Genomic DNA, 26,627 nt, shown 5'->3' on the forward strand with positions numbered 1-26,627 from the left:
AAGAGCTGCCAAGTGAAGTGTGGAAGGAAGGAGGGGAACAAATACCCAGACACCTCCTCACTAAACAGGAAAGGTATCCCGCACCGAAGCAAAAGCGTTTCAATGCAGTCAAAAGCACAAGCCCTCTACCTGCAACTGCAGCGGATTGAGATGGCTCAGTGCTTTGCTGTTACTCTTTGGTTTGGAGAACCGAGCTATATATATATATATATATATTTTTTTTTTTTTTTTGCGGTACGTGGGCCTCTCACTGCTGTGGCCTCTCCCGCTGCGGAGCACAGGCTCCAGACGTGCAGGCTCAGCGGCCATGGCTCACGGGCCCAGCCGCTCCGCGGCATGTGGGATCTTCCCAGACCGGGGCACGAACCCGTGTCCCCTGCATCGGCAGGTGGACTCTCAACCACTGCACCACCAGGGAAGCCCCCGAGCTATATTTAAAAACTTTTCATGACAGGTTCCCTCTTTAGGGGCTACCTGAAATTAACAACGCTATACAGTTCAGAGGCTCCTGTGCAAGCAGCAGGGGTAAAATAATGGTTGAATGCCATCATGCACTGCCTTTGTAACGGAACCATCTTGCAGTTTCACTGCACTGTCAGAATGTGATTCTAACAAAGAGAGAAAGGGCCCGCTTCGATGGCTCCAAGTCATGGAGACCAGAGTTGCCTGAGTAGAAAAGCTCTTCTGAAGCGATGAAAGAGGAGCACTTGGCTTGTTTATCACGCTTCAGTGCTACTTTCAAAGTAGATGCCCAGGGTTGGGAAAATCACGAGATCCAGGTGCGGCAGGGGACTTCGGCCTGGGGAGGAAGCCAGGTTGAATGAGTGGGCTGTGCCAAGGTTGTGCGTTTGACTTCTTGAACTGGTGAGAATAGCTGCTTGAGAAAGAGTAGAAACCTGCTTAAGCTGAGCAGACCTAAGGGAAGGTGACCCACAGCCCAGAGGCGGCTGGCGCTGAGGTCACGCGGGGCCGCCTGCGGGGCTCCAGCTGTACCTGCTCGTGCTCCGCGCGTCTCCTCTCCTCCTCCCGGCGCACCTGCTCCTCGTAGTGCCGCCGCTGTTCCCTCTCCTGCTGCTTCCGCAGCTCCTTCTCTCGCCTTTGTTGCTGTGGGGGCGACAAGCAGACAACCGTGAAGGGAACGGGCAGTGGCGAAGGGTGTCGAGGAGCCAGCAGGGAGAGCTGCAGGGCCGTGGATGTGAGCTCTTCACGCGATGCCTGCATGCCTGAGGGCTCCTCGCCGATGTCATTGGGGGACGCATTGGCCAGGATGGGCTGACAGAGAGCAATTCAGTGTTTACCACGCAGGCGGGCTCCCCAGGTTTATACGTCTCCCAAGAAGTTCCCGTTCAATGCGTCCTCCCAGTTGGCTGATGCGGGTTTTTCAAATCAGGGCTAGGTAGAACACCGATGTATAATCAGTTACTTATTATATATCAGCGAACTGTTCGTGAGATGCTACAGGCTTTAAAGCACATTCGCAATGCTCACGCCATTCAGTCTTTTTGACACCACGTAGGGCAAATGTATCCTAGATCAAGAAAGCAAACACCAGAGAAGGGAAGTGACATGTTCAAGGCTACACAGTAACTGTGACTGTGGGCAAAACAGAATCTACTGACTCCCACCTGGTCACTCCACTTTCTGACAGACCCTGCTGCCTTTCTTTTTGGGGGCAGTCACTTTTAAGTGTCGATTTCAACTTGTCACTCAAGTACGATGTTAAGCTCAGGAGCCATCATCATCTCATACGGTCATTATGCCTCTGAAAGTGGACGTCATGGCAAGCACCTTTCATGCTTTATCCTATTTCATCCGCACAAAAATCTTTTCAGGTAGATATTATTAATACTACTATCTCCTATTTTAAATGAGAAAACAGAGGCACAGAGAGATTAAGTAGTTGTCCGAGGTCATGCCCACATTCAAGGTCATACTCAGTAAGTGGTGGAGCTTGATTTCAAAGACAGGCAACGTGACTCCAGTCTGAACTCAATCGATACAGAAGATGAAGAGGCAACAGGAGTGACAGATCACAATTAATCCAGTTCTTCATTATATTCTCGGTAAGGAGAACATCTTAGGAGTAGTGACAGGAGCCAAGGTTTCCTAGGTAGGGATGGTACCATTCCCCAATCCTTGGAGCATCTGGCTTGTGTGGGACACTCATACATTACAAAGTGTTTCCCCATACCACACGCCACTAGTGCCTCTTTTGAGAAATGTTGCAGGCCCTTCGTGTTGGAGCCCCGTACTGGCATTAGGATTTCTTCTTCCTCAGGTACAAGGTTTGGAGGGGCCGATCAGAGGGTCCATTCCCCTGTAACAGTCTCAACAGCACTTCACTGCCTTGCTGAGGAAGCATGAGGTATCCAAAATAAAATGGACTGTGACTGTATCTCACTGAGAAGTTAGCTCTATAAAACCTGGGAAACAGCTTTCTAGTACAAAAACTCTCTGTCCCAAGCCCAGCTAAACCAACCACAGATAGTCAAAGGGCCAAAGAAGCCCACGAATGAGGTGGCCTTCCTGATGTGGCTGGTGCCTGCAATCCTCCAGAGCCGCTCTCTTCCAGCAGCCTCCGAGGCTTGGGAGATAAACTGCATCTTTTGAAACTCAGTGTCTATCACTTCCAGATCAAGAGTTGTTTGTCCATCTTAGATTGTAGGCAATGGGGAGCCGCTGGAAGACTATATGCCATCAAATGCCATGACCACACCTGCATTTTCAAGGGGGCTCCTACCCGCCACGGGGTGGACAGGACTAGAGGCTGAAAATGCAATGTGAGGCCATTCTATGGATCCAGACAGAAAATGACAGGGCACCCATGAGCTAAGCAAAGGCAGCTGGAGAATCCACGTCCGTAATTGCTGCTGAGACACAGCCAAAAGGAAGAAAAACTAAAAACTATCCGGATTTCCAGTCATTCCAACAGGACTGTAGTGGACGCCAATTTAGAAGCAGAAATTAGAATTAGGCCAAAAATAAAATGGGCAGAATTTGGTGACTACGGGGTGTGTGAGGGTGAGTGGTGAGTGAAGTTTCTGGCCCAGGAACATGGCAGGTGGTGTGAGATACAAGTTTAGGGATGGGAATGAGGGGTGTGCTGGGGGCCAGGGATGAGTCAAGTTCCAGACATGTGATTATTTGTTTTACAGAAAAATAATACAGAAAGATACGAGTAGAAAACATCATCATAGGAACTGACTGAAAAATTTGGATTACAGACCCAAAACAGAGATATTTCCAACACTCAACCAAAGTGAATCAATGCCAGCACAGAGAATAAAATAATTATGTGTACAGATCTGGCTCCTGGCAGGAAACAGCCCTAATTTAGCTAACATTTCAAGTTTTTTACTCCCACCATCAGTCTCCTTCTTGAGGAAAAAATATAATCAAGGCTTTTGAAGATTTAGCTGATTTTTATGTGAAGGATTTGTACATTTTCAACCCCCTTTCCAGGAATCAATACTGTTTTATAATTACAGGCCACTCAGGTCCCTGTGCAAGGTGTACATAGTATTGATTGCAACTCAGGAGAGTCTGGGCTTCCTAAGAACTCTGTAGTTTCTGAAAAAGACACTCTAAAGTGACTAATAATTAATAATGATCTCATCTGGATCAGCTGCTGCTAAGGCATGGAGGCATCTGCCAGGGCCTCGGTTCCTGCGGTGAGGCTGGAAAAATAAATCACTTCCCCAACCTTGCGGAAGGCACCTTGCCAATTTCTAGCTGCTGTGCCTCAATGTTGATCACCTTTCCAGGAAAATTGTTTGCTCTCTCTCCTCCTGGCTGTGGGACTGTTTGAGGGGACATATCAAAACATGTCAGAGAAAGACCAAGTCCCTGGCCTCAAGCAGACACCTTTACAAAGCTCTGATGACTCTTGCTAGAAGTAGCAATCTGAGAGCAAGACCTGTGCTTGACACCCACTGGACCCACCAGCCCCTCACGGGGGGCCTGGCACCTGGCAGGTGCAGAGATTTTGTTCAATTGAACCAAGTAAGAAACTTGCTGCAAAAGCAGACAATTCAGTACCATCCTAATTTTTTTTCGGGGTGGGGGGGTACATTTCCCTTCCTATCAGTGCTTATAGCACACCATGCCTTAACTTATGTTATGATTATTTGAAATGTCTCATCTACTCTGCAATCTAGATCGTGGGCAGGGTCTCTGCTCTACTCTGGTTTTTACCTCCCACTATATCCCATAAAAGGCCTGATACCACTGATGTTTGTTGTTTTATATACTATAGATGGGGCAGCAAGAGAAGAGGAGAAAGGCTCGCAGAACCTCAGATCACTCCTTCACCCTTTGACGCCCTCCCGGCCCAGAATATTCTTTTATGCTGAGCATAGACAAGGCTTGGAATGTTTTTTCTAAAAAGAGAGCCACCCACGATTGGCACTGGCATGGGATTTATTTTCCATCTTAGAGAAAGGCAGGAAAATAAAATAAGGGAATAGGAGTCTAAGCGGGACGGAGTAGAAAAGGGAAGAAATAAAAATTTTTCTAGGGACTTCCCTGGCAGTCCAGTGGTTAGGACTCCAGGCTTCCAATGCAGGGGGTCCAGGTTCGATCCCTGGTCGGGGAACTATGATGCCATATGCCGCGCAGAGCGGCCAATAAAATAAATGCATAAATAAATAAATAAGATAAAACTCACAGCGCAAATAATTACCAAAAGAACTTTCAAAAAAAATTTCTAGGGCTTCCCTGGTGGCGCAGTGGTTGCGAGTCCGCCTGCCAATGCAGGGGACACGGGTTCGTGCCCCGGTCCGGGAAGATCCCACATGCCGCGCAGCGGCTGGGCCCGTGAGCCATGGCCGCTGAGCCTGCGCGTCCGGAGCTTGTGCTCCGCAATGGGAGAGGCCAGAACGGTGAGAGGCACGCGTACCGCAAAAAAAAAAAAAAAAAAAAATTCTAAATGTCACTGAGTTACGCATAAAGATGACAGTGGTTCTGTCAAAAAAGAATAGCTTAAACCAACTACTCTAAACTCTCAGCAGGAACTCCCCACTCCCCAGCCCCAAATATACTGAACTGCCTAGAAGTATATTTTCATCCACATCTTCTTGGAGCCATCTCCAAAAATTACAGCACATAAAACTAGACATTCAATAGGTTCTTACAAGTTTCTTAATTTTTTTTCTGGTTGGGGAATGACTGATAATACCTACTCTGAAACTTTCCCAGGCTAAAATCATTGTTGCCTTGATCTATGGAGTAGATCATAGGGGTCTTTTTGTCCCTTTGCCTTCTACTGGTGTTCCTAAAGAATGATTCTTTTAGGACAGTTTTTATCTTCCCCAGTGGGTGTTCCCCTCAGGCCACGGCCAGGTGAAGGCTCTGTGGCTGTACTTTCAAGTATGTTCATTTTAATGGAGGAAATAATCCTGTCCCCTTCAGCTCTTCAAGAGCATATTATCTTAGCCCTTAACTTCAAATTGCATTAAAGTTGTGAGGAAATAATACACATGGGTGTTCATCACAAAGGCCATGGAGTTGCTCCTTCTTTCCTTTTATTCCTTTAAATGTTCTTTTTGGATTAAGTTTAACCGGTAGAAAGGTGTGTACTGCACCAGGGTGCTCTGGCCTCGTAGAAGTGACTTTGATGACCTGTTAGAACATGAATTGCATTTTACAGTATTATGAGAAGAGTGGAACAAAGCTAAGAAGTGCTGAGTTTTTTCTTATAAATTACTCAGATGTTATTCCTAGCACTATTCAACCACTCCCAGGCGAGTGCACGGGTTTTCAATGATCTCGGAAAGCTTGCCTGAGCAATGGGTCTACTCTAATCCGGACAACATGAATCTTGACCCATTCAAGTCTGCCTCTTTCTTTAGCTGCTAAGACTTTCAGAGTCAGACGGGGGCCCACCTCTGGCACCCAGACACCACGTTGTATAGGCGTTCTATGAACTGACCCTACCCTGGCTTCATCTTGCTTTTCTCTTCAACTTTATTGTTCCTTTCTACTTTAGTTTTCTTGTTTATTTTATTTTTAGTTTCTGCATTAATCTTTGTAAGCCACCTTAAAGCATCTTTTTGGAATGAAAAAAAGTCATAAAGAAGGGTATACACAGGCAAACAATAGCTTGGCCCTCCATGTCTTTTGAAACCTCAAAATCTCCCTTGGGAAGATCAAAATGAAGATAAACAAGAAACTGTAGACTTGTCATTTGGTTCTTTAAACTCATGAAGATGCCACCTCTGTGTCTGTCAGCTGAGCATGTGGTTAATGTCATTTTCCCAGAAGTGGGGATCAATTTGCTCTGATGCTACACACCCTCTCATTGGAGAAGTGGTTAAACTGAACTACAGTAACATGTCTAGAACTGGCTGGGACCTACAGGGAAACTTAGCCCAACCTCCTATCTAATCTAAAACTCTGTACCATGGACCGGAGCAAATATGGCTAAGTACAGCTCACCCATCATTCTAAGGATACAGGATCTTTGGAAAAAGCACAGGGTTGTAATCTGTGTGTATGGTGCTCTTTTTTCGTTTTTCTGTTTTTTGTGTTTTTTTTTTTTTTTTTACCAAAAGAAGTATTTCATTCTATATTATTCTAATTGGAGACTCACATTAGCCCTGTTGGGTGATGCAAATGTCATTTTCTTTATTTCCCTCATTTAAAGACTTTCAGGAAGGTTCAATTCCTTGTCAGTGGCCACATAACAAGTTGAGGGAAATCAGGGAATGAATACAAATCATCATAACAGGCACTGTCTATGTGTGCCAGGTATTTGCTGGGCTGGGTGATTTACATGCTTCAGTTGATTAAATTCCACAATGTGACTCTGAAGTTTATTGCTATCATTCCCATTTTACAGGTAAGCAAATTGAAGCTCAGAGAAGTATACTGTTCCATGTCACACGGCTGGAAAATGGAGCATTCTGTGCCCTACTATCCCCCCAGTCCCTAGTACCTGGCAGAGTATTCTATCAATTGGAGAGGCATCCAATCCAGATAGGATACTCTGCTGCTTTTTTCTACTTGCCGAAGGTTCAGGTTGAATTTGAGTTTGATTCTTCCAACATTCTGGTAGATTTGGGGAAAACAAGGCTAGTTGCCTTTGTGTAAAGGTTTTGGGCTCTTCTATCTTTTACACACATTGTGTTTCCTATTATACAGACTCAAAGGTAACATTCACATTTGAGAAATAATATCCCACAGCTGCAAAGTGACATATCACTGGGGGAGGGGAGTAGGTATGAGAGGCCACAGGACCTGAGGGACAGAACACTGGATCAGAAATAGGAAGACTAGATTCCAGTCCTGCTCCGCCACTGATACAAACACTGCAGACCATACCACACAGTCTCAATAAATATTTGTTTAATGAATAAGTGAATGTTGTAGGACCTTGAATGAGTCACCTTAACCCAAACCTTCAACGAGGGGGAAGATTAGGTGATCTTACAAGTCTGTTCATTCTAAGAGTCTAAGCAAGAATATGCTACGTCGCAAAGCAAAAATCCACTAACAATTCAGAATGAGAAGGGAAGTGAAGCAGAATTCTGGCTTGCTCTTGGAGAGCTCTGCTTCTTTTCATCCTGGGTGACCTCCTGGAAGTGGTGAGAGGAGACCCCACTGACTGTGGAAGACCAGAGTGGGCCTCCAGAGGACAGCACAGCAGCCAGTGCAGGATCAAGTCAGGCTCCTTGGGAAGTACCTCAAACCTTCCCCTTGACACAGGGGCTCTCTCTGTTCAAAGACATTCGAAATGAAAGGCCCCAGCATGGTCTCTCGAATCGACCACACAGCACACATGCCCCCTCACTTAAAATAGGACTGTTCTGTATAAGCTTTGCAGGAGCTATACTTGTGACAAGAGGCATTCAAGCTTCTGGGTACCCCATTTGCCCATTTTAACAACTGTGAAAGTTTCAGCTTTGGAAAGACCATTGCATACCACCCACTGCAGGGCAAGGGTATGATTCCTTGCAACTAACACTGGGATTCCAAGCCTTTTTTTAATAGGGAGGACGAGAATGAGAATGATGGTGAGGCAGTCTGGCACCTCTGAATTCACTACAAAGTAATCAGAATCACAAAAATGAATAATAATTATTCATGATAAGAACAGACAGTTGGGTAGTGCCTCCTATGATGCCAGGCACTGTCCTAAGCCCTTCGCTCATAGTAACTCATTTAGTTCTTATCACAACCCTTTAGGCATGTACTGCCATCATTATCCCCACTTGACAGATAAGGAAACCGAGGCACACACAGGCCAATATCTTGCCCAAGTTCACTCAGTTGGTTAAGTGCAAAGCCAGAACGACACTCTGCATCTGGCTCTTGCCATGCTGCCTCTATGGATTTGAAAGACATCTATGGTTGAGGCGTCTATATATACAAAGTGAAGGATGTTTTATTAATGCTTTTGCAAGTGGCCATTTTCCCCTCTACCTTCACTTTGTCACCTGTCTTTTCCTCACAGAAACAGTAATCAGAGAACCACTGAGAAAACTAGACCAGCTAGATATACCTCATTCTTTTCTTTTTACATGTACTTTACACTATTAAAGATAAACCATCCAGACGCAAGAGGGAAGAGCTAGGGGAACATATGTAGAACTGATTCACTTTGTTATACAGCAGAAACTAACACACTATTGTAAAGCAATTATACTCTAATAAAGATGTTAAAAAAAAATGAGCTGGAACTGTAAATGACAAGAAAAAAAAAAAAAAAAAAGATAAACCATCCAACCCACCCGTTCAGAGCTTTCCTGGAAAATTAACAGCTTAAATGAGACTCTGCTTTTGAGCTCCCTAGCCAACTTTTGATCACTAGGCAGCCCCAAGGCTAAGCACCGTCTGGGTACATGTGGGCCAAGCTAGTCTCTATGCAGGTGGTACGGGGAGAGAAAGTTCTAAACAGGCTGAGCTGCAAGGAGGCTTCAGGAAGAATTCTGGTCCTGCCTCTTCTTTGGATGCTAGTCAGTGTGATTATTTATGAGCTTACCTCTGAGCTGCAGTTTCCCTGGGGAGAATGGTTGGTTTTCCTGGGTATCATATAGAGGAGCAAGAAGGCCCAATGGACATCCTGAGCACCTATGACTCTGTAGGTTAGTGTAAAAGTCAAGTGCAGATGTAACTCTCAAATTCCTTCTGCCATCGTTATGAAGGCTTAATATGAGACTTTCACATTGAGTCCTATGAAAACAAGCCCACTATAAACCAGTTTATTAATACAATGTCTACAGAGAGGGCCACTCCCGCACATCTGGGATGATGGTGAAGATGCTAAATTACATCATATATAGCAAGGTTGCAGGAACGGGTAACATTTGGGCAAGGACACTATCATTGCCTTCAACCATTTCTGGGGCTTGGGTGGAAGGCATTTTAGTTTTGTTTGGTGTAATTTGTATTAATGCAGGGATAGCACAAGGACTTGAAGCAATAACAGGATACATTTTCTAACAGTAGGAGTTGTTCAAAAATAGAATAGGCTGCCTCAAGCCTCTAAAAGTATAAGCAGAGATAATATGTTAAACAGGTTAAATGTCTGTGAGGAGTATTGTCAAAGGAATTCTTGCTTTGAGAGAAGAATCGGCTTAGACCACCTTTGAGGTCTCATGTTCCTCAACCTCTAGGATTCCATGAAACTGCTCATTGACTGAAGAAAACAAGAGTGAAATGAAAACAATTCGATTTAAATGTCATGCGAGATAGTACTTTCTGTGAAACTATTTTGTTATCATAGTTCTATGGTTGGGAACAGCTAAGAATAACGATGGTGTAACATAAGAGATGCAGACTGGATGTAATAAAAGAGATTCCATGAAGACCCCGGACAACTGAAGGCAGTTGTAATGCCCATTCCTCACTGTCACTTAAAAGCAACCCCTGTCATCCACCTAAGCTGCCCTAGATACACCCAGGGCCAGAAACTGCCTAATGCTGTTTTTTTTTTTTTTTCTTCCAGTATGAAATGCTATAAATATAAAATACTAGCATATCCTTCCCCTTCCTTGAAAGTGTAGAATGGGGTCTGAGCAAAAGGCTTTCAAGTATCAGTAGCATTTCAGGCTGCAGTACAGGAATTTCAGCCCAACCTCCTCAGCTGGGCAGGAAGCCCCTCGCATCACAGGACCCAGGTGACCAAGCGGACAAAGCCAGACTCCCGCAAGCATGGCAGGTAAGTTAGAACAGGGAACCTTTCTGGGATCCACTGGGAAGCAGGGTTCCATACATCCATGCAAACCACACGACCTCTTGAAGCACGTGTGTGAATTACACACGTGCCCGCCCGATGCAGACCTCGTCAGAGGCCGTGGGCAGGCTCTGCCCCGGACAGTAAGCATCCACTTTGGCCAGCCTGGCTCCCATCTGTTTCATAATTTCTGTTCAGTTATTGAAATAACACAGTAAAAGCCCAGCTAGCACAGGGAGATCAGCTCGGTGCTTTGTGTCCACCTAGAGGGGTGGGATAGGGAGGGTGGGAGGGAGACGCAAGAGGGAGGGGATATGGGGATATATGTATATGTATAGCTGATTCACTTTGTTATAAAGCAGAAACTAACACACCATTGTAAAGCAATTATACTCCAATAAAGATGTTATTAAAAAAAAAAAAAAAAAGCCCAGCTAGTAAGCGTTCAATCTTGGTGCCGTTGCTAACAGCATCCAGGAAGAAAGAGCTGCTCTGCCCCCGACCAGCGGATGCCGCTCGCAGGACTCATTAGGATGCCTACAATTAATGATTAAGTGAATTAAAGGCCGCTTCTCAGCAGTGCCAACGAATTAACACTCCAGGCCCTGAAATGGGAGAGTTATTCTTGTTCACGGTGTTTTCTTCTGGCTGAGGGCCTGGGAGTGTGACCTGTGCGTGGGAACACAGCATTCCCTGTCTCCTGCCTGCTCAGGCCGCAGTCAGCTGTGAGCCCTCACCTGGAAAAGAAATGACTAAGGGCAGCCACAGCAGGCAGATGATGGCAAAGAAAGCAAAGAAAGCTATGGGCAACTCTTTTCTTGATTATTCAGGTACTCGGTGCCAGGGACTGTTCTAAGTGCTTTGTATGTAGAAACATTTAATCCTGGAAACTGTTACTCTCCCATTTTATAAATGAGCAAACAGGGGCATAGAGAAGTCATGTCTTGCCCAAGATCACAAAGGCAGTAAGTGGCAGAGCCGGAATTCAAACCTAGGCAATCTCTTACTGTATGTACCCTTGACTGTCTTGTTTCTACCTTCCTGGAGAAAGGGTCACTCCCAAGGTGCTGTGTCCCAGGTGCCCAGAAGCTTACTCTTCAGGCATCACAAGAGCTCTACCTTCTTAGGGGTTCGGTTTAGACGCTGGTAGGAGGTGAGACTTGATGCAGCCACTGGTGGCGACGATGGGATCATAATTACACAGTGTGGGAAGTGACAACAAGAAATACTGATGAAAGCATCCATCAAAAAGCAGTTTCCCCAGGGGAGGGTCCTCTGAGGCTTGGCTGGGAGGACAAGACCTGCCAAGGTGGCAGCTGATCCTATAAGATGTGGTGCATCCAGAAGGATGAAGAATGGGCTGCCTCCCTGTGCTGGAAGGCCAGGACTGCTATAGCTATGTTGACAGTAGATGCAGACCCCAGCAAGACAAGAACAAGAGGGCTCTCAGAGAAGAGCCCTCAAAAAGGGATGGAAAAGTAGACAGGGAAGGTACCTTAGAGAATGAAGGAAGACAGGCAATCGGAGATGCCATCTATTCAGAAAACCCTTAAAACGAAACAAAAAACCTAACCACTTTGAAATCACCAGTTGCAAAATAACAATAAAATATTCACCCACCAATGTCAGTCTGTTCTTCTGTCAGGCACTGTGCCAAGCCTTCTGTACCTATGCCTACATTTACCCTACAACAATTCTGCCAAGTAAACAGTATCTTGATTGTGTATATGAGGAAGCTGAGGGTCAGACAGGGCAAGTAATCTGCCCTAGGTCACGTAGCTAGGATTAAGCCTTGGTCTCCACAGCTTCAAAGCCGGTGTGCTCTGCCCCTACACTAATCTGCTAGCCAGCCACTTAAAAACTGGATATGTATTTTTTTCTCTTGATGACATAACCAAATCCCTACTAGTATTATAAACAAATATTCTTCCCAAGGTATGAATAAAAGTTTACCTGTTGGTACATTTATTTTAATAAATTCAAGAAGGTTTTACTGCCGCATGTAAAAGAGTAAACTTTTGGAAATTACACCTCGGATTTCAGCCAAAGGCACCCACTCCAACAATACTAACAACTAATATTTACTGAGTATGTTCTAAGTGTTGCTGCTATTCTAAGGCTTTCTATGCTTTGACTCATTTAATCCTTACAATAGCCCTGGGAGGTAAATGCTACTGTTATTTCTAGTTTTACAGACGAGGAAACTGAGGCACAGGGAAGTTAAAGAACTTACATCTAATAAGGAAGATTACGTCAGCCAAAATACTACTCTCAGCAGAATTTCCCCAAATGCTCTGTTGCTCACTGACTCTTCTGCAGTTTCCCCTCGATCCCCCTTTTCCGCTTTTTGGTCTGAAAGCACCTGGGAGAAACTACTTAGGTCCCAAAGAGTAACCATACCCACCAGTGGCTTTTCTGCATTTGGGCTCCAGCTGCCACAGCTCCTGTGAAACTGGCCTGGTCACCCTGAGTGAAAGTGAATACTGAGAGATGATGTGAGCAAAGCTGACCACAATGGATGAGCATGTAAGTACGAAAAGTTCTCCAAACAGAAGCACGAGTGGGGCCTGTTAGTCACGTTTAACCTGGATTTGACAAGTCAGTTGAAAGCGAGATCTGTCTAGCTCTTGGCGGTTGACAAAACCAGGTCTTTCACATCCATCTTCCTGGTTAATCCTCAGAACAACTTTGGTGGTGGGAACAAGCTTTCTTAGAAGCCTCCTCGTAGAGCTTAGGAAGCGGGGCTCTGGGGAGACTTACGGAGCCGCCCGGGCAGGCAGGTGGTGCACGGTGGCCCTCAGATCTAGACCTTCTGACTTCCCGAGCAGGTTGCTTCCTTCTCTCCAAAGCAGAGACGAAATGGATACATTTCTAGAGATTACTACACTAAAACTGCCTTTCAAATGTCTCCTTTGTCACTGAAACGAAGGGCTGCTGTTGGCTTACTCCTTTGGGCAGCGTTCTGCAGAGCTGGTCCTGTAACTCCATCATCCGCTTGAATATGCAGTTTTCTCTGCAACAACATTAAACTCTCCTACGTCCTTATTAGTCTTCTCTGCTTGCTTCTCCTCCCCTACTCTAGTTCTCAGAGAGTCTAGTTCCTAGACTCTCCTCCTCTCGATGTCTACTTCCATGACCGTAAACCAGTAATTCCCATTTTTCTCCCCATTCTCAACCCCTCTTCTCTGGCTCTAACTATATAATCCAACTGCATCCTTGGCATCACCACTGGCTGCCTCATAGGCATCTTTAATTCACTACATTCCAAACTGATCTTATCCTCCTGCTCCCAAACCTGGTCCTCCACCTGGACGCTCCAGCCTGACATCGGAGAACCTTCTGTGACCACCTGCGCTCCTTCATGGAAGACATCTGATCAACCACCGCATCCTGCATGTTCTCTAGGCTCCATCTCTCTCAAATGTGCCCACTTTCCTCAATCCCCACCCAACCACCATCCACCTAAAGCACCACCCTCTCTGGCCTGGGCTAACTGGTCTCTCCTATCCACTCTTGCTTCCTTCCAACCATTTTCCCTGCAGCCCAAGTTTCATTTCAAAAACGCAGATCTGACAGAAAGACAACTATCATATGATAACACCTATATGTAGAATCTAAAGAAAAGGGCACAAATGAACTTATTTACAAAACAAAAATAGAGTCATGGATGTACAAAACAAACTTATGGTTACCAAGGGATGGGGGGGAGGATAAATTGGGAGATTGGGATTGACATATACACACTACTATATATAAAATAGATAACTAATAAGAACCTGCTGTATAGCACAGGGAACTCTACTCAATACTCTGTAATGGCCTATATGGGAAAAGAATCTAAAAAAAAAAAAAAAGAGTGGAAATATGTATATGTATAACTGATTCACCTAACACAACATTGTAAATCAACTATACTCCAATACAAAGTAAGAAAAAAAGGATCACATAAAAGAAAACAAAAAACAACCACAAAAAACCCAGCAGATCTGATCATATCCCCTTGGTTGAAACATCAATGACTTCCCACTATTCTTAGAACAAAATATGAAATTCCTTAACCAGGCTTATGAAGCCCAGCAACACAGTGCCTTGGCTTCTCTGCCTAGCATCCCGCGTGCCCCTCACCGCCTTCAGCTGAACGCTGACCGACAGGCCTCCACGCCCGCCTAGGCTCCCACCCCCGTGGTCTGCTCCCCTAGCGCACCATTCTTTTCCACCACAGCAGTCTGGCAATGATGGTGAAAATGGTTATTTGGGTGATTATTTGCTGAATGCCTGTCTCCCTCATAGATCTCGTCTTCACAAGGGCAGACCATTCCCAGGGTCCAGCATAGCTGTCCGCAGAGTGGAGCTATGCATCCACTAAATTTGTCAAGTGACTGCTGGTAGGAATAGGACAAAAGTTTTAATTCTACCATACACTTAAACAAACACTTGATCCCAATGTCCTTAAAAGCCCCAGTCACTCACAATAAAAAGCTAGAGGCTTATAGGGAATTTTAGACTCCAGGCTCTCATTTTGTACGTCACTGCTCAACTATTACTGGCCAGCAAGATACTGGTGGTATTTAACTTTTTTTTTTTCTGGTGATAGAACCAAAGCAGTATAATATCTTTCAGCTAGAGCTGGTTGTTTTTACAACTGGATGATGTTATGATCGCCTTGAGGGCACCAAATGAGATCTAGGTGGCTTAAAGAACTGAATACAATTCTCCAAAGAACAAAACTTGCTACCATGGAGCAGGTTCGTGCTCCTGGGGTCAATGTGATTCATTTCTGTGACTCAAAGATACTCTCCCCACAATGAAGGTATAGAAAGAAGGCTTTCAGCAAGTTGAAAAATATATATAGTAATTAATAACATCATTTCAAAGCTCTTGAACAGAATCAAGCATCACCACAAATCTTCTGCCCAAGGTTGGTCTGAAATGATGACCAGAGTAGGTGCCCCAGCACCTCAAGGTCCTGATTCCTGGACCCTAACTCTGTGATGGAGAGTAAAACAAGTTGTGCATTGACTAGGCCAAGTGCCAGAAACTTCTTGTGAACTGAATAAAAATAGAAGAAGCCCTCTATGTACTTTTTCTCACTATTGATAGACTTATTCATCTTAGCTGGGTTTAATCAGATTCTTGGAACTTAGTTATAAATTGTACTTTATCATTGGTCAAAAGGGGTGTCGTGTACCTACCATTTAATTGGCCTGAAGCCGTGTCCTTTTCATGAAACTGATAAATGACTACATTCAGTGTACAAAGTCCTTCTAAGAATATACAGATCCTGGTTTAGAACCTAGCCAAAACCACATGGTTGCCTATAAATAGCAAAGGGCAGACAGGGATTCCTTAGAAACTCTGGTTGGAGGTGACATCTGAGATCACTGAGGAAGTCGAAGGCTACAACCTACACAGCCTCGGGTCACCAAAGGGGTGTCTGAAGGGCCTTTATTTGGAAAAGGGAATGTATTTCCCAGGATGCCTACACAAGGCCACCTGGTTCACAATGAAGTGAAGTTCACAAGCCTAACTATGGGCTTTAACTGCTTCTGTGTGACAATGTAGTACAAGTTCCTACTCAGCATCAGAAACAGAAGTGGTCGCCACAGGCTAGGGCAGCAGACGTGGATGGGATCCAGCAGGACCAGAGGCGGGAGAGGAATCCCAGGTGGCGGGGACAGTCATTACTTAGGGGTTCAGAACTTACAGTCATCTGAGTATTCAGTATTTCTTTTTTTCTCTATTGCGCAATAGGGGCAAGATAAAGGATCAAAAGATAAAGCGGGTAAAATCTCGATGCCCTGTGGTCACAAGCATTCCTGCTTCTGGTGAGAAGCTAGGGCGCATGCACATTGATGCCTAGAGCAAAGTGTCTCCATGCACGCTTTCTGTGCCCGTGGGGTGGGGACATAGAGGGTGTGCCCCACTGGATGCCTGTGCCCCACTGAGCCTGGAAACATCCAAGATAGAGGCTCCAGAAAATGCAGCAAAAGAACAGACACAAGGAGGCCTTGGCAGAAGCTCTGACTGGGAGCCTGAGAGCCAGAATCCAGCTCAAAGATGAGCACCTGCTGAGTGCAGCTTCTTTGACCTTGCTCAGAAATCCTTAAATTCTCAGTGTAAAAGACCACAGAAGCAGAGGCCAGGTGAAGACCCTGGAAAAGCACACTGACTCTGGCTTGCCGGGGGGAGAGGCAGGACAGATGCAGTGACAGTGGCTGCGCTCTGGAGTCCAATCTGCTGGGTTTGAAACCTCGTTTTGTCTCAAGCTGCGTGACCGTTAGCAAGTTGTTAACCTCTCTGAGACTCAGCTGCTTTATCTTTAGACTGGGGGTTCTTGTGAGGATTAAATGAGACAATTCACATGAAGTACTGAACAGAGTACCTGTCTTATGGTTAAGTGCTTCCTAACTGTTAGAAATTGTTATTCAAGCAACTTGATGAAAAAAAAAATAATGTTTAAATAGATCAAACCAGGTACAAGAGGAAGAAAATCTAAAAGAATAAAACCAAAACAATACAATGCATCCTCTGAAAAGACTGTACCAACTGAGGATCTAGGTTCAAAGGCCAAGAGTTCTTGTGTTAAAATTTAAAAAAAAAAAAAAAAAAGAAAAAAGAAGGAAATTCATATAAGAGTGTGCTTGTGTGTCTGTGTACACGTGTTTGCATTCTCTGGTATGTTAAACGTTTTATGGGATGACAGTGTGGATTTTCTAGTGTTACTTGGTAAATGCTTTTAGCCTGAAACTAAGTGTAGCAAATCACCAGGCAAGGAGCTCATTAGCCAGACAGGGGAAAGGCAAATGGTCCAGATTTCCAGGGCATGATGCTCCAGTGAGGTGAGGGCCTCAGGAAATGCTCTTGGAAGGAATAAACCACAAATCGGAAAGAAGCAGGAAAGGCAGGGATGGGGGGCAGAGCCTGAGAGGGTACTGGCTGCGGAGAGAGGTTTGATCAGAAGTTAAAAGGAGTAAGCCTTGGATTCAGACAGCAGAGGCCGTGGTCCTCAGGAGACCCAAGAGACTGAAGGAAACGGTGCAGCGCTGGGCTGGGGGCCGGTACAAGAGGCTGCAGCCGGCCTGGGTGGGTGGAAGGAAATGACACAGAGGCACAGCTGCAAGGACCTGTGTGAGAATTTCAATGCCCAGGAGAGTAACCGGAGGTGAGGCAGGCACCTCCACTCCTACACTTTGTACTTTACTTCTGAGAGCTGGCTAATTACCACCCACCTCCCTTCACCCTGCCTTTGCCTGCTCCTTTGAAGGCTTCTGCCCCCTCAGCACTACAATGTCTCCGTCTACTATAGTGTAATTCTGAGAATACAGGATGGTAGGTGACCTTCAAACCTTTTATGGGCTGAGCATTCGTCACTCCGACAACATCCTAGACTTACTTACTTAGATTGGAAAGTCCTTCATTTGCCTACTGCTGTTTGCAGACGCTTATAAGGTTCAATTTTGAGGATCACAGTTCACGGCTCTGATTACATACCTGCCCTTACTGCATCAGGGCCCGCATGGCCATTGGGAGAAGGGAGACCTGGGTGTGAATCCTGGCTTTGTACTTACTGGCTCTGTGACGTGGGACCAATTTCTTCCCCTCTTTGAACCTCAGTTTCCTCTTTGTTAAATGGAGATATGCACACTTTGCATGAGAGATCATGGATATACACAAATCCACGATAGCGGTGACATCCTGGATGTAAGCAAAGCATCCCACCCGGTATTTGGCACACAGAAGTCACCCAATAATTGTAACTGTTGGGTATGACTGCTGCCGGTCAGCATACTAATACTCTAGGGACATAATGAGGTTGATGGGATTTATTGCAAACTGGAACAGAAGCCCTCACTGATCCGGGAAGGCTGGACCTGGATGTACGATTTAAAAAGCAAGCTGCTCCTGGAGTCTGCAATTCACCACTCTCTAACTGCAGTGGCCACCTGACAGAGCAAATGAATTGCTGTAAACCGTTAATGAGGGACAAGATGGTGTTTGGGAGAACTGTAAAATTACTCCCCCATTACCATGCCGTTAGTGAAGCTTTCATCTGCCATCCAACTTCCCCAACAGCTATGGTCTCTCAGTTTCCTAATTGTCTAGAGGTTTTGATTTATCTGGCAGAGGAAGGAGGCCTTGGACCAAAGTTCTGGGAAAGAGGCTTTAATAAACGTCTGTTAAGACCACACGGGTGAGAGCCTGGCCCAGGGTAAGCCACGCAGGAAAGTGTGGCTGGCACGACGGGTTCCCACACAGATGACAGCACACCTATTGGTGAAGGCAAGTCTTGCCCACTAGCTACGGGACAGGCCCTGGGTACCAAGGCGTGAGTGGAAGGACTCGGCAAATGCTTTCTTCAGTGTTCAAAGGAGTAACAAAGGAGTAGCAATAGGCAGGCCATGCTTTTCCATATTTGACATCTCACTTCTCTGCCTATTCACTGCGGTCATTGTGGTCTAGTCAACACCTATACTTCACCTCTTGGTCACTGTCTCATTCACTGGTATATTAGTTCATTCATTCCACAAATATTTAGGAGGTGCCTACTGTGTGATGGGCACTGTTTTAGACACTAATGTCTGGATACACGATGTAGAGATACATAGGGATAAAAGAGAGAATCTTCCGTCCTCAGGGAGTTTACATTCTAGTGCGGAGAGACAGATATGCGAAAGTACATAAAGTACACACGTGTGAAGGTGATAAGCGCTATATCAAAAAAATTCAGCAGGTTTCCCTGGTGGCGCAGTGGTTGAGAGTCCGCCTGCCGATGCAGGGGACGCGGGTTCGTGCCCCGGTCTGGGAAGATCCCACATGCCGCGGAGTGGCTGGGCCCGTGAGCCATGGCCGCTGAGCCTGCGCGTCCGGAGCCTGTGCTCCGCAACGGGAGAGGCCACAACAGGGAGAGGCCCGCGTACCGCAAAAAAAAAAAAAAAAAAAAAAAAAATTAAGCAGGGAAGAGCGACAGGACATGATGGAGAGAGGGGCTGTGGTTTTAAGTGAGGGGGGTCAAGGGAGCCTCACTAAGAGGGTGATACCTGAGCAAGACTTGAAGAGGTTGAAGGCTTCACCTGCTTTTCTGATGTGACCGCACCAAGGTTACACCACCCCCAGCAAGGGAAGCCCCCGGTTTGTGAGAGCGGCTGGCTGCAGCCTCCTCTGCAGTTCAGCTGTGTGGGCTCCAAGCAGGCTGCGGCCTCGACCTCACGGGCGGGACCTCGGGCCACGCGGACACGCAGGAGGGCACCGCAGCCGCAAGGGGCGGGGCGCAGGGACTGCCGGGAGGGCCCTCACCTCCTCCAGGCGCCGGCGCTGCTCTTTCTGCTCCTCGATGCGCTTCTGACGCTCGGCCAGCAGCTGCCGCTTGTGCTCCTCGTTCTCTCGCTGCTGCTGCTCCAGCTGCTGCCGCCGCAGGGCCTCAGACCGCTCCTTGTTGGCCAGCTGGAGCCTCAGAAAGTCCCGCCGCAGCGTCGACTCGCCGGGCAGGTTCAGAATGGAGCTGCGCGGCAGGAGAGACGCATCAGCGTCCCGCTCGGGGAGGGGCCCTCGCTACCGGGGGTCCCGGCGGAGGACAGCCAGGCGGGCACCTCACCCACCTGCGGGGAAAGAGGCCCCATGCTCAAGCACGGGCTCTCAGACCCTCTGTTAATTCCACTGCTCACCCCTCAAAAGAGCCAGAGTCCACGTAACAGACGCGAGGCCAGCCTCCCCTTCAGGCTGACGACCGCATGCCTATGCCGCTCCATCGCCGCAGAGATGTCACATGCCTGAAGCCATCACCTCTCTCCGGGACCGTCCACACGACTCCCTCGCCCTCTATTTCTAAAAGCTGTCGTGAGTACCCAAGCCCTGAGCCCCAGGCCAGCTTATTTTCACTTTTAAGAAAGGCAAGGGCTAAGCCAGCAAATAAAAATGAATAATCTGGAGCGGTGAGGGAGCTTGCTCTACTTGGACGGGTACATCGTCTCCACCCACATCACCTCCTTGAACAGCACAAAGCTACAGACTCCTTGGTTCTGCTTGCAGCCCAGCAAGGAGGAGGGAAATGGTTCCTACTAACTCATACAGACCTAGCCCTTTTAATCTTTCTGGCAGCTTCCCCTTGAAATAAATCCATTCAATAATTACTGCGTACATACTATGCGGCAGGCACTCTAATAGGCTCTAGTGGATATAGCAGTAGCTAAACAAATTCTCCCTCTAGTTATTTTCTTGTGGGGAAGAGAGATAGGCAGATAATTAGACAGGCAGACAAATTGTTACAAATAACATAATTTCAGATATTAATAGGCTCTATAGAAGACAAAAGCAGTGTGAGAGTTTAAAACGGACAGTGGCAAGGCACTGGGGCTAGGATGAGGGTTCTGCTTGAGATGGGGTGATCAGGGAAGACCTCTCCCAGAAGCTGATAGTGGAGGTAGGCCCCAAATGATGAAGAGTCAGTCACACGAGGAGGTAGGGGAAGAACCTTTCAGGCAGAAGGAAAAGCAAGTTTAGAGGCTTGTCGTGGCAACAGAGGTGGCCTTTTTGAGGGTCTGGAAGCCCAGGCAGTCTTCCCAGAGCAGAGCAAATGAGAGGGAGAGGGGTACCAGAGGAAGTCAGAGACCGAGCAGAGAGGGTAAAGCATGAGGCTGTGGAAGCCACACATGGAAAGCTTATTAACAGGAGAGTAACATGATCAGATTTGTTTGGCTGCTGAATAGATGACGTTCTGCAGTGGGTACAAGGGCAAGCAGGGTCACCAGTTGGGCTGCTACTACAGTGGCTCTGGGGTAGAGACTAACCAGGTCGGAGAGGTGGGGATGGAGGCTGGGAGAGAGTTAATGAAACCTGTTGATGGATCTAATGTGTGGAGTGAGGGATGACTTGCAGGTTTTTTCTTGGCGTCTGGGCTGTGGTGGTGATGCAAACTGGGATGGGGAATGAAACGGGAGGAGCAGGTTTGGTGGTTGACAAGGGGATCGTTCTGTCTTGGAGAGTGGGTAGCGTGCTATGGGAGATACTGCCATAAAATGACATCAAAAGGCGTGGTTCATAGACAGTGCTTGGATTCTACTAATAAGCCTCCTTTAAAACCAACAGCCTTTGTGTAGAACTTTAAACAACCCCCCAAAGGAGGGGCTTATCTACTCAGGCCACATGGTCTGTGCAAAGGTGGTGGGGCTTAGGGAACCCAGCCTCCCATGCACATGAGGATGATCCATTAATATTAACTGATGGATGTTGAATCAATGTCAGGCGACCCGAGATGTATTACTGACTGAATCATTAACTCCGTGTGTGAGCTGACTGCTACTGTTGGGCTGTTACTTCACTTCTATAATGAGATAACCACTATCCCTTTCTATTTTATAGGATTTCATGAAAATTAATTAGATGTGTCCAGAAAACAGGACTTGGAACATAATCTTCGATGTGATATAAAGACATGTGACAAATATAGAAATGTTAAGAGATGGCTAGGTCCCCCACTAAGTGACTCCTAACATGCGGTTTAGCAAGTGTTAGTTAAGGTGAGGTTCTCAGCTCCATGGAGAGTGGTCAGAAGGGCTGACACGTCTGTCTGGGTGAGCTTTGGAAAAATAGCGTATGAGTCTGAAAGCAAGGCATTTGGTCCTTTGCTTTACGAGAATGTTCATTTTCCATGTCACTACTTGGCAGTCACCATATTTATGCAGCTAAACTAGGGGCAGAAAACATATTAAAGTGTCCAGATGGAAGGAAAGAATTCTCTTTCAGTCTTTGACCTTGAAAATTCCCGTAACAGGTGAAGAGAGAAAAACTGATGGCCCTGTAACCTCAATCCCATCCTCTTCCAGTAGTTTTAGCAATAATCCAGCTTGGTAGGTCTGAATTAGCTCAGAAAAAGGAGTGCATGAGCTTATTCTAGCAGCAGTGGCTGAACTGGCCCCTTCCCTGGTTCAGAAGCTCTGCCTCAGTCGTACAAGAACTGCTCCTTATTGAGTACTGGGTCCCTTCCTTGGATGGCTAGAGGATGGGGACCCATATACCCCAGTGACCCTTCTGCTTTGTGCACTTCCTCCAGTAATCTCACTTCACGTGTACAGTGCATCCGCCCTGGTGTGCATGCCCATGCCCCTTGATTCACCAAACTGCCATCAGCTGAAATCTCTTACAAAAGAGAAATCCTGGCAGTGTGAGCACATTGGCATTAGTTACTTATGAACACAGACTAGAAGAAAGTCAGAATCAAAGTCAAGTGAAATTCAAAACATAAGGATGATGATAATAAAGCAGCACTTGATTCTGGGGGCCAACGTATGACAACAGGAATGGGAGTGGAAGTTTCTATTTAGGGTTCACCTCTACAGTGTAATTTGATTTCCTGGGAACTGTTTCCTCTTGGATTAGGCTGTGTTGAAAACACACGCCATGTGACGAGGACAGTGGCCACCTAAATGTCTCAAAGGTATGAAGTAATGGACTGGATAACTCAAGTCCAAAAATACCACTTTGGTCTCCAGAAAGTTGCAGTTTTAGGCACTTTTAGACCTGTATTACCCAGATAATTGCCTCCTACCCATTCTACATGTTATACATGTGAGGAAACAAGGAAATAAATCTTGAAAGACAAGATAAAGAATATCCTGATTTCCATGTTCTTGTAAGAGTCTGCCTAGGGAAATCTTCCCAAATTAACGAGTACATTTGTGGGCAAGAAATTAAATAAGACCACCCTGCTGGATTCTTAAAAATGAACCTATAAATCAAAAGGATGTGAATTTCACACAACCACAGTACAAAATGTGAAACTGAGAAGATAGCTCTTGCTCGCCTACCTGGGCTCTCCTGAGTCATTCTCCTCCTCTTCTTCTTCACTCCCGCTGTACTCATACTCCGTCTCATCTAAAGAGAGACCCACAGAATATTAGTGTGCAAAAAGATGCTACAGCTCGGTAAAGCTCATGCCCTCATTTTATGTATAAGTAAACTGAGGCCCAAAGAGTTGTCCTTAATGCTGACCTTGGACAGGCTCCAGGCCTCCTGACTTGTGATCCAACAGTGCCCACCAGCTAGTTTCAAGCACATGGAATTAACATCCAAGACTGCCCCAGCCGACTCTAGATTCTCTCCTAATGCCTGGCATTCACATGAAAGTGAAGACAAGGAGCTGAAACATAACTTTTCAGTTTGTGTTAACTCCCATTATAGGACCACCTAACCCAATCTTTCACTGGGCCACTGTTAACTTACTGACAGGAATAATCATTTTTTACATAGGAATTTTATTATGACTTACATAGACTCACAAATTGCCTTTAGATATCTTAATACCAGACAGAAACTTTTGACAACGTGTGCTATTAAAAATATAGAGTTAAATGTGTTTTGATTGACCCACTGGGGACATTCATTTAATTCCCTAATATATTAAGCAAGTTAACATGCCATAATGAACAAGATCGAGTCTTTGCTTTGGAGGAGATTAGAATCTAATGGTCAAGATAGATAAGTAAATAATCAGAGTCTCCATCATTATGAAGAAAGAGAACTAATCTTTATTGGGTATTGCCCATGCTGGTCACTATGCTAGATACTTATGTTCTCTCATGTACTTCTCATAACAATCCTTTAACATAATACCCGTTTTGCAAGCAGAGATACTGAGATTATAAGCAGTTTAGTAATATGACCAATACATCTGAGATTTGGATTCAGAATTCAATCCAGAATTTTTCCAACTTTATAATTAGCGTTCTTTCCAACACATTATATACTAAATAAAATTACATAAAAAGAGCAATGAGATATCAGACAAAAAAGCGGCTAAGTCCATGGGTCATAATGGGGGAAGGGAACAGTGAAGTCTTTGAGGAAGAAATGAGCTGGACCTTGGAAGATCAGTAGCCCTGTTTTAGGCAGATGGCAGCTAAAAGTGCTGGGAAAGGGGCATTCTAAGCAACATAACCACCTGAGTAAGGCTAACAGTATAATAGTGCATGAATGTTCAGGAAACACTGAGTTGTGAGTGGCTGGTTTGAGAAAGCAGATGGAGTGAGAAAGCCCAGCAGGTCTGATGTAGCTTAATGATCTTTATATATACCATGCTGAGGACTTTTCCATAGGCAGTGGGGAGACTTTGGAGGAGCTTTTCATTTTAAGCAGGGAGGTTGTCACAGGGCTACCATCCCTTGATAGCTATGTGTTAGTAATTACAACTTTGAAGACATTTGTACACCCCTGAAAAGAAACTGAAACTGCAATTTGGTTATGTTACCACCAAGAGGCAGCAGTCACATGGTGAGAACTATGGAATTTGATCATAAACACATTTTGCTTTCCATACTATTTAGCCATTAAAGGGATGATGAAAGGAAGCCATAGCACGATGACTTTGAGAGTATTTTTAAAAATCATGTAAAAACTAGCTTCACGTGTTTAGATAAGTATGAAGTTTTCAGGCTACTTTTTAAAAGGTATTATTTTATGAAAATGTAAAGAACCTTCATAAAGTGTTTCAGTATTCCACATTGAAAGTTTAATATTCCAAACTTTCCTTAAATGAATCAACAGAGAGTTCAAAGTAAAATGCAGAAATTTTATCTAGTAAAGTAAATTATAGCAAGGAAAAGAAGCACACAATTAATCTAATTATTTCTCCTCTCTAGGGCAAAAATTTCATTTGTCAATCTCCTCCACTATAATACTTCACCAGAATCCAGCGTGATTGCTTTTATATTAGTGGCTTAAATTAGCATGTATCAACATAGCTGAAGGAAAAAATAATATCAGGTTAAAAAAATCACAAAGCAATGCACATTAAAAATTTTTGATTCTACCAGAAGCTGGTCTTAGAGCTACTAAGAGAATGAAAAAATATTAGAAGGAGCAAGTTAAGTCATTTAATCAAACCGAGCAACTGGAATGAAGTCTCAGTTTGAGCAACACTCTTTCTTGGGGAGCAGACAAAAAAGAAGGCTGCTGGTGGCTCGAAGCCTAAACAGAATGAGGTTCCTTAAATCATTATGCAACTCTAGAGTAAGCCTACTCCCAAGGATCTTACTCTTTACCCTGCGGAGAGGGAACACATTAAAAATAGTCTGTTTTCATGGGGTGGTGAGTTCTAAGTCACATTCTAGAGTTTGTGCCCCCAAAATGTGAAAACAATCCAAGGCACAAGCTTTACCCACTCTTACTCACAGGTCAGAGGCAGAGGTCACATGATCTCAGAAAGTAACCCTGAACAGTACTGAAAAATTGTAGGTCAATAAGAATTGTCTAAATAAGGACAGCTTACATGTATTCAGTACATCTATGTGCCAGACATTGTATTAAGCATTTTACATGCATCATCTCATTTAATCTTTGCAAAAATGCCAGATAATACTAATTATTATTATACCCCCATTCCTATTTTAAAGATGAGAAAACTGGGGTGAAGTTCACAAAACCATTAGGGGTAGAAGTAGAATTTGAACTCAGAATTGGAGTCTGAAAAGAAGAGTCCGAGTACTTAACCTATTCTATATACCTACAGGAAAATAAGTTTTCTTTTTAGAAAAGTTGGCCTTTAATGGGCTGCATGTCTGACACACTGCCCTAAACTATTCCCTTTATCTTTATTTTTAAAATTTTTTATTTTTTTAAACTTTTTATTTCATATTGGAGTATAGTTGATTAACACTAAACTCTTCCCTTTAAAAGTCTGACTTCATGGAGTGGCCCAAGACCACTATTAATAAGTAGCAGTTGAAAAGTCAGTCCCGGCACTTTTTGACCTGACTCGTCTATTTCTCTCCAGCTTAGTTCCTCCAGCTTGGGCTGCCCTCCCAACTCCTTGGGCCCTGATTGATACTTCATCCCTCTCCATCCACTAACGACTGAAGATGAGCCTCCTTTTGGGATTAGCTTCATAACCTCCCGTTCCTGAGTTTAACCTGATCACACATTTTCCTGCGTCCCCGAGGCCGGCTGCAAAGAAGGAACTCTTCCCTTGAAGCTTCACTGAGGGTTTCTTCGCCCTTAACTTCTGCTGATCTTACCTCTGCCCAGTCCTGACCCCCACAGGGCTCACCACCCCACCCCTAGGACCCTGCTCATACCTTGCCACCTGAAGATATTAACTGCAGAGGCAAAGAAGAGGGGAAGTTCAAATAAAAGGAGGGCACCCTCTCTTCTGTGCTGCCCACCACCCTCCCGTTCCGTCTGGATCGTGAAGAACAGAGGAGAAAGATGGAGAGTACAGAAGTGGAGCCAAGCGCATCACCATGTACCTCCCACCCTCAGTCCCTGGCCTTCCCCTCTGCAGGTAGAGACCTGCCCACACCCCGCCCGCATGCTCAATGCTCACCTGGCCAGCCCTCTATCGCCCCCTCACTGTCAGCCTGGCCAGCTGCCCCCTCCTGCTCCCACCAGGAAGCTCTCACCTTGTCTGTTCTCTGCATCCCCCCCTTTCCTTCCCATCCTCAACCTTCCCTACCTCCCTACCCAA

At 45.4% G+C, this 26,627-nt stretch overlaps 1 protein-coding gene across 5 annotated transcripts in view; it reads right to left on the reverse strand.

Moving 5' to 3' along the window:
- Positions 1-26,627, reverse strand: part of TNIK (TRAF2 and NCK interacting kinase) — a 438,436-nt gene that overhangs the window by 79,755 nt on the left and 332,054 nt on the right. For all 5 annotated transcript variants that reach the window (XM_024124209.3, XM_024124207.3, XM_024124204.3 and 2 more), the window contains 3 exons: positions 22,975-23,041; positions 19,469-19,673; positions 994-1,104 (listed from right to left, as the gene is read on the reverse strand). In XM_024124209.3, coding sequence (XP_023979977.1) covers positions 994-1,104; positions 19,469-19,673; positions 22,975-23,041 — 383 coding nt within the window. The remainder of the gene's footprint in view (positions 1-993; positions 1,105-19,468; positions 19,674-22,974; positions 23,042-26,627) is intronic.

Source organism: Physeter macrocephalus, chromosome 1 (genome assembly GCF_002837175.3).
Source record: "Physeter macrocephalus isolate SW-GA chromosome 1, ASM283717v5, whole genome shotgun sequence".
NCBI lineage: Eukaryota > Metazoa > Chordata > Mammalia > Artiodactyla > Physeteridae > Physeter > Physeter macrocephalus.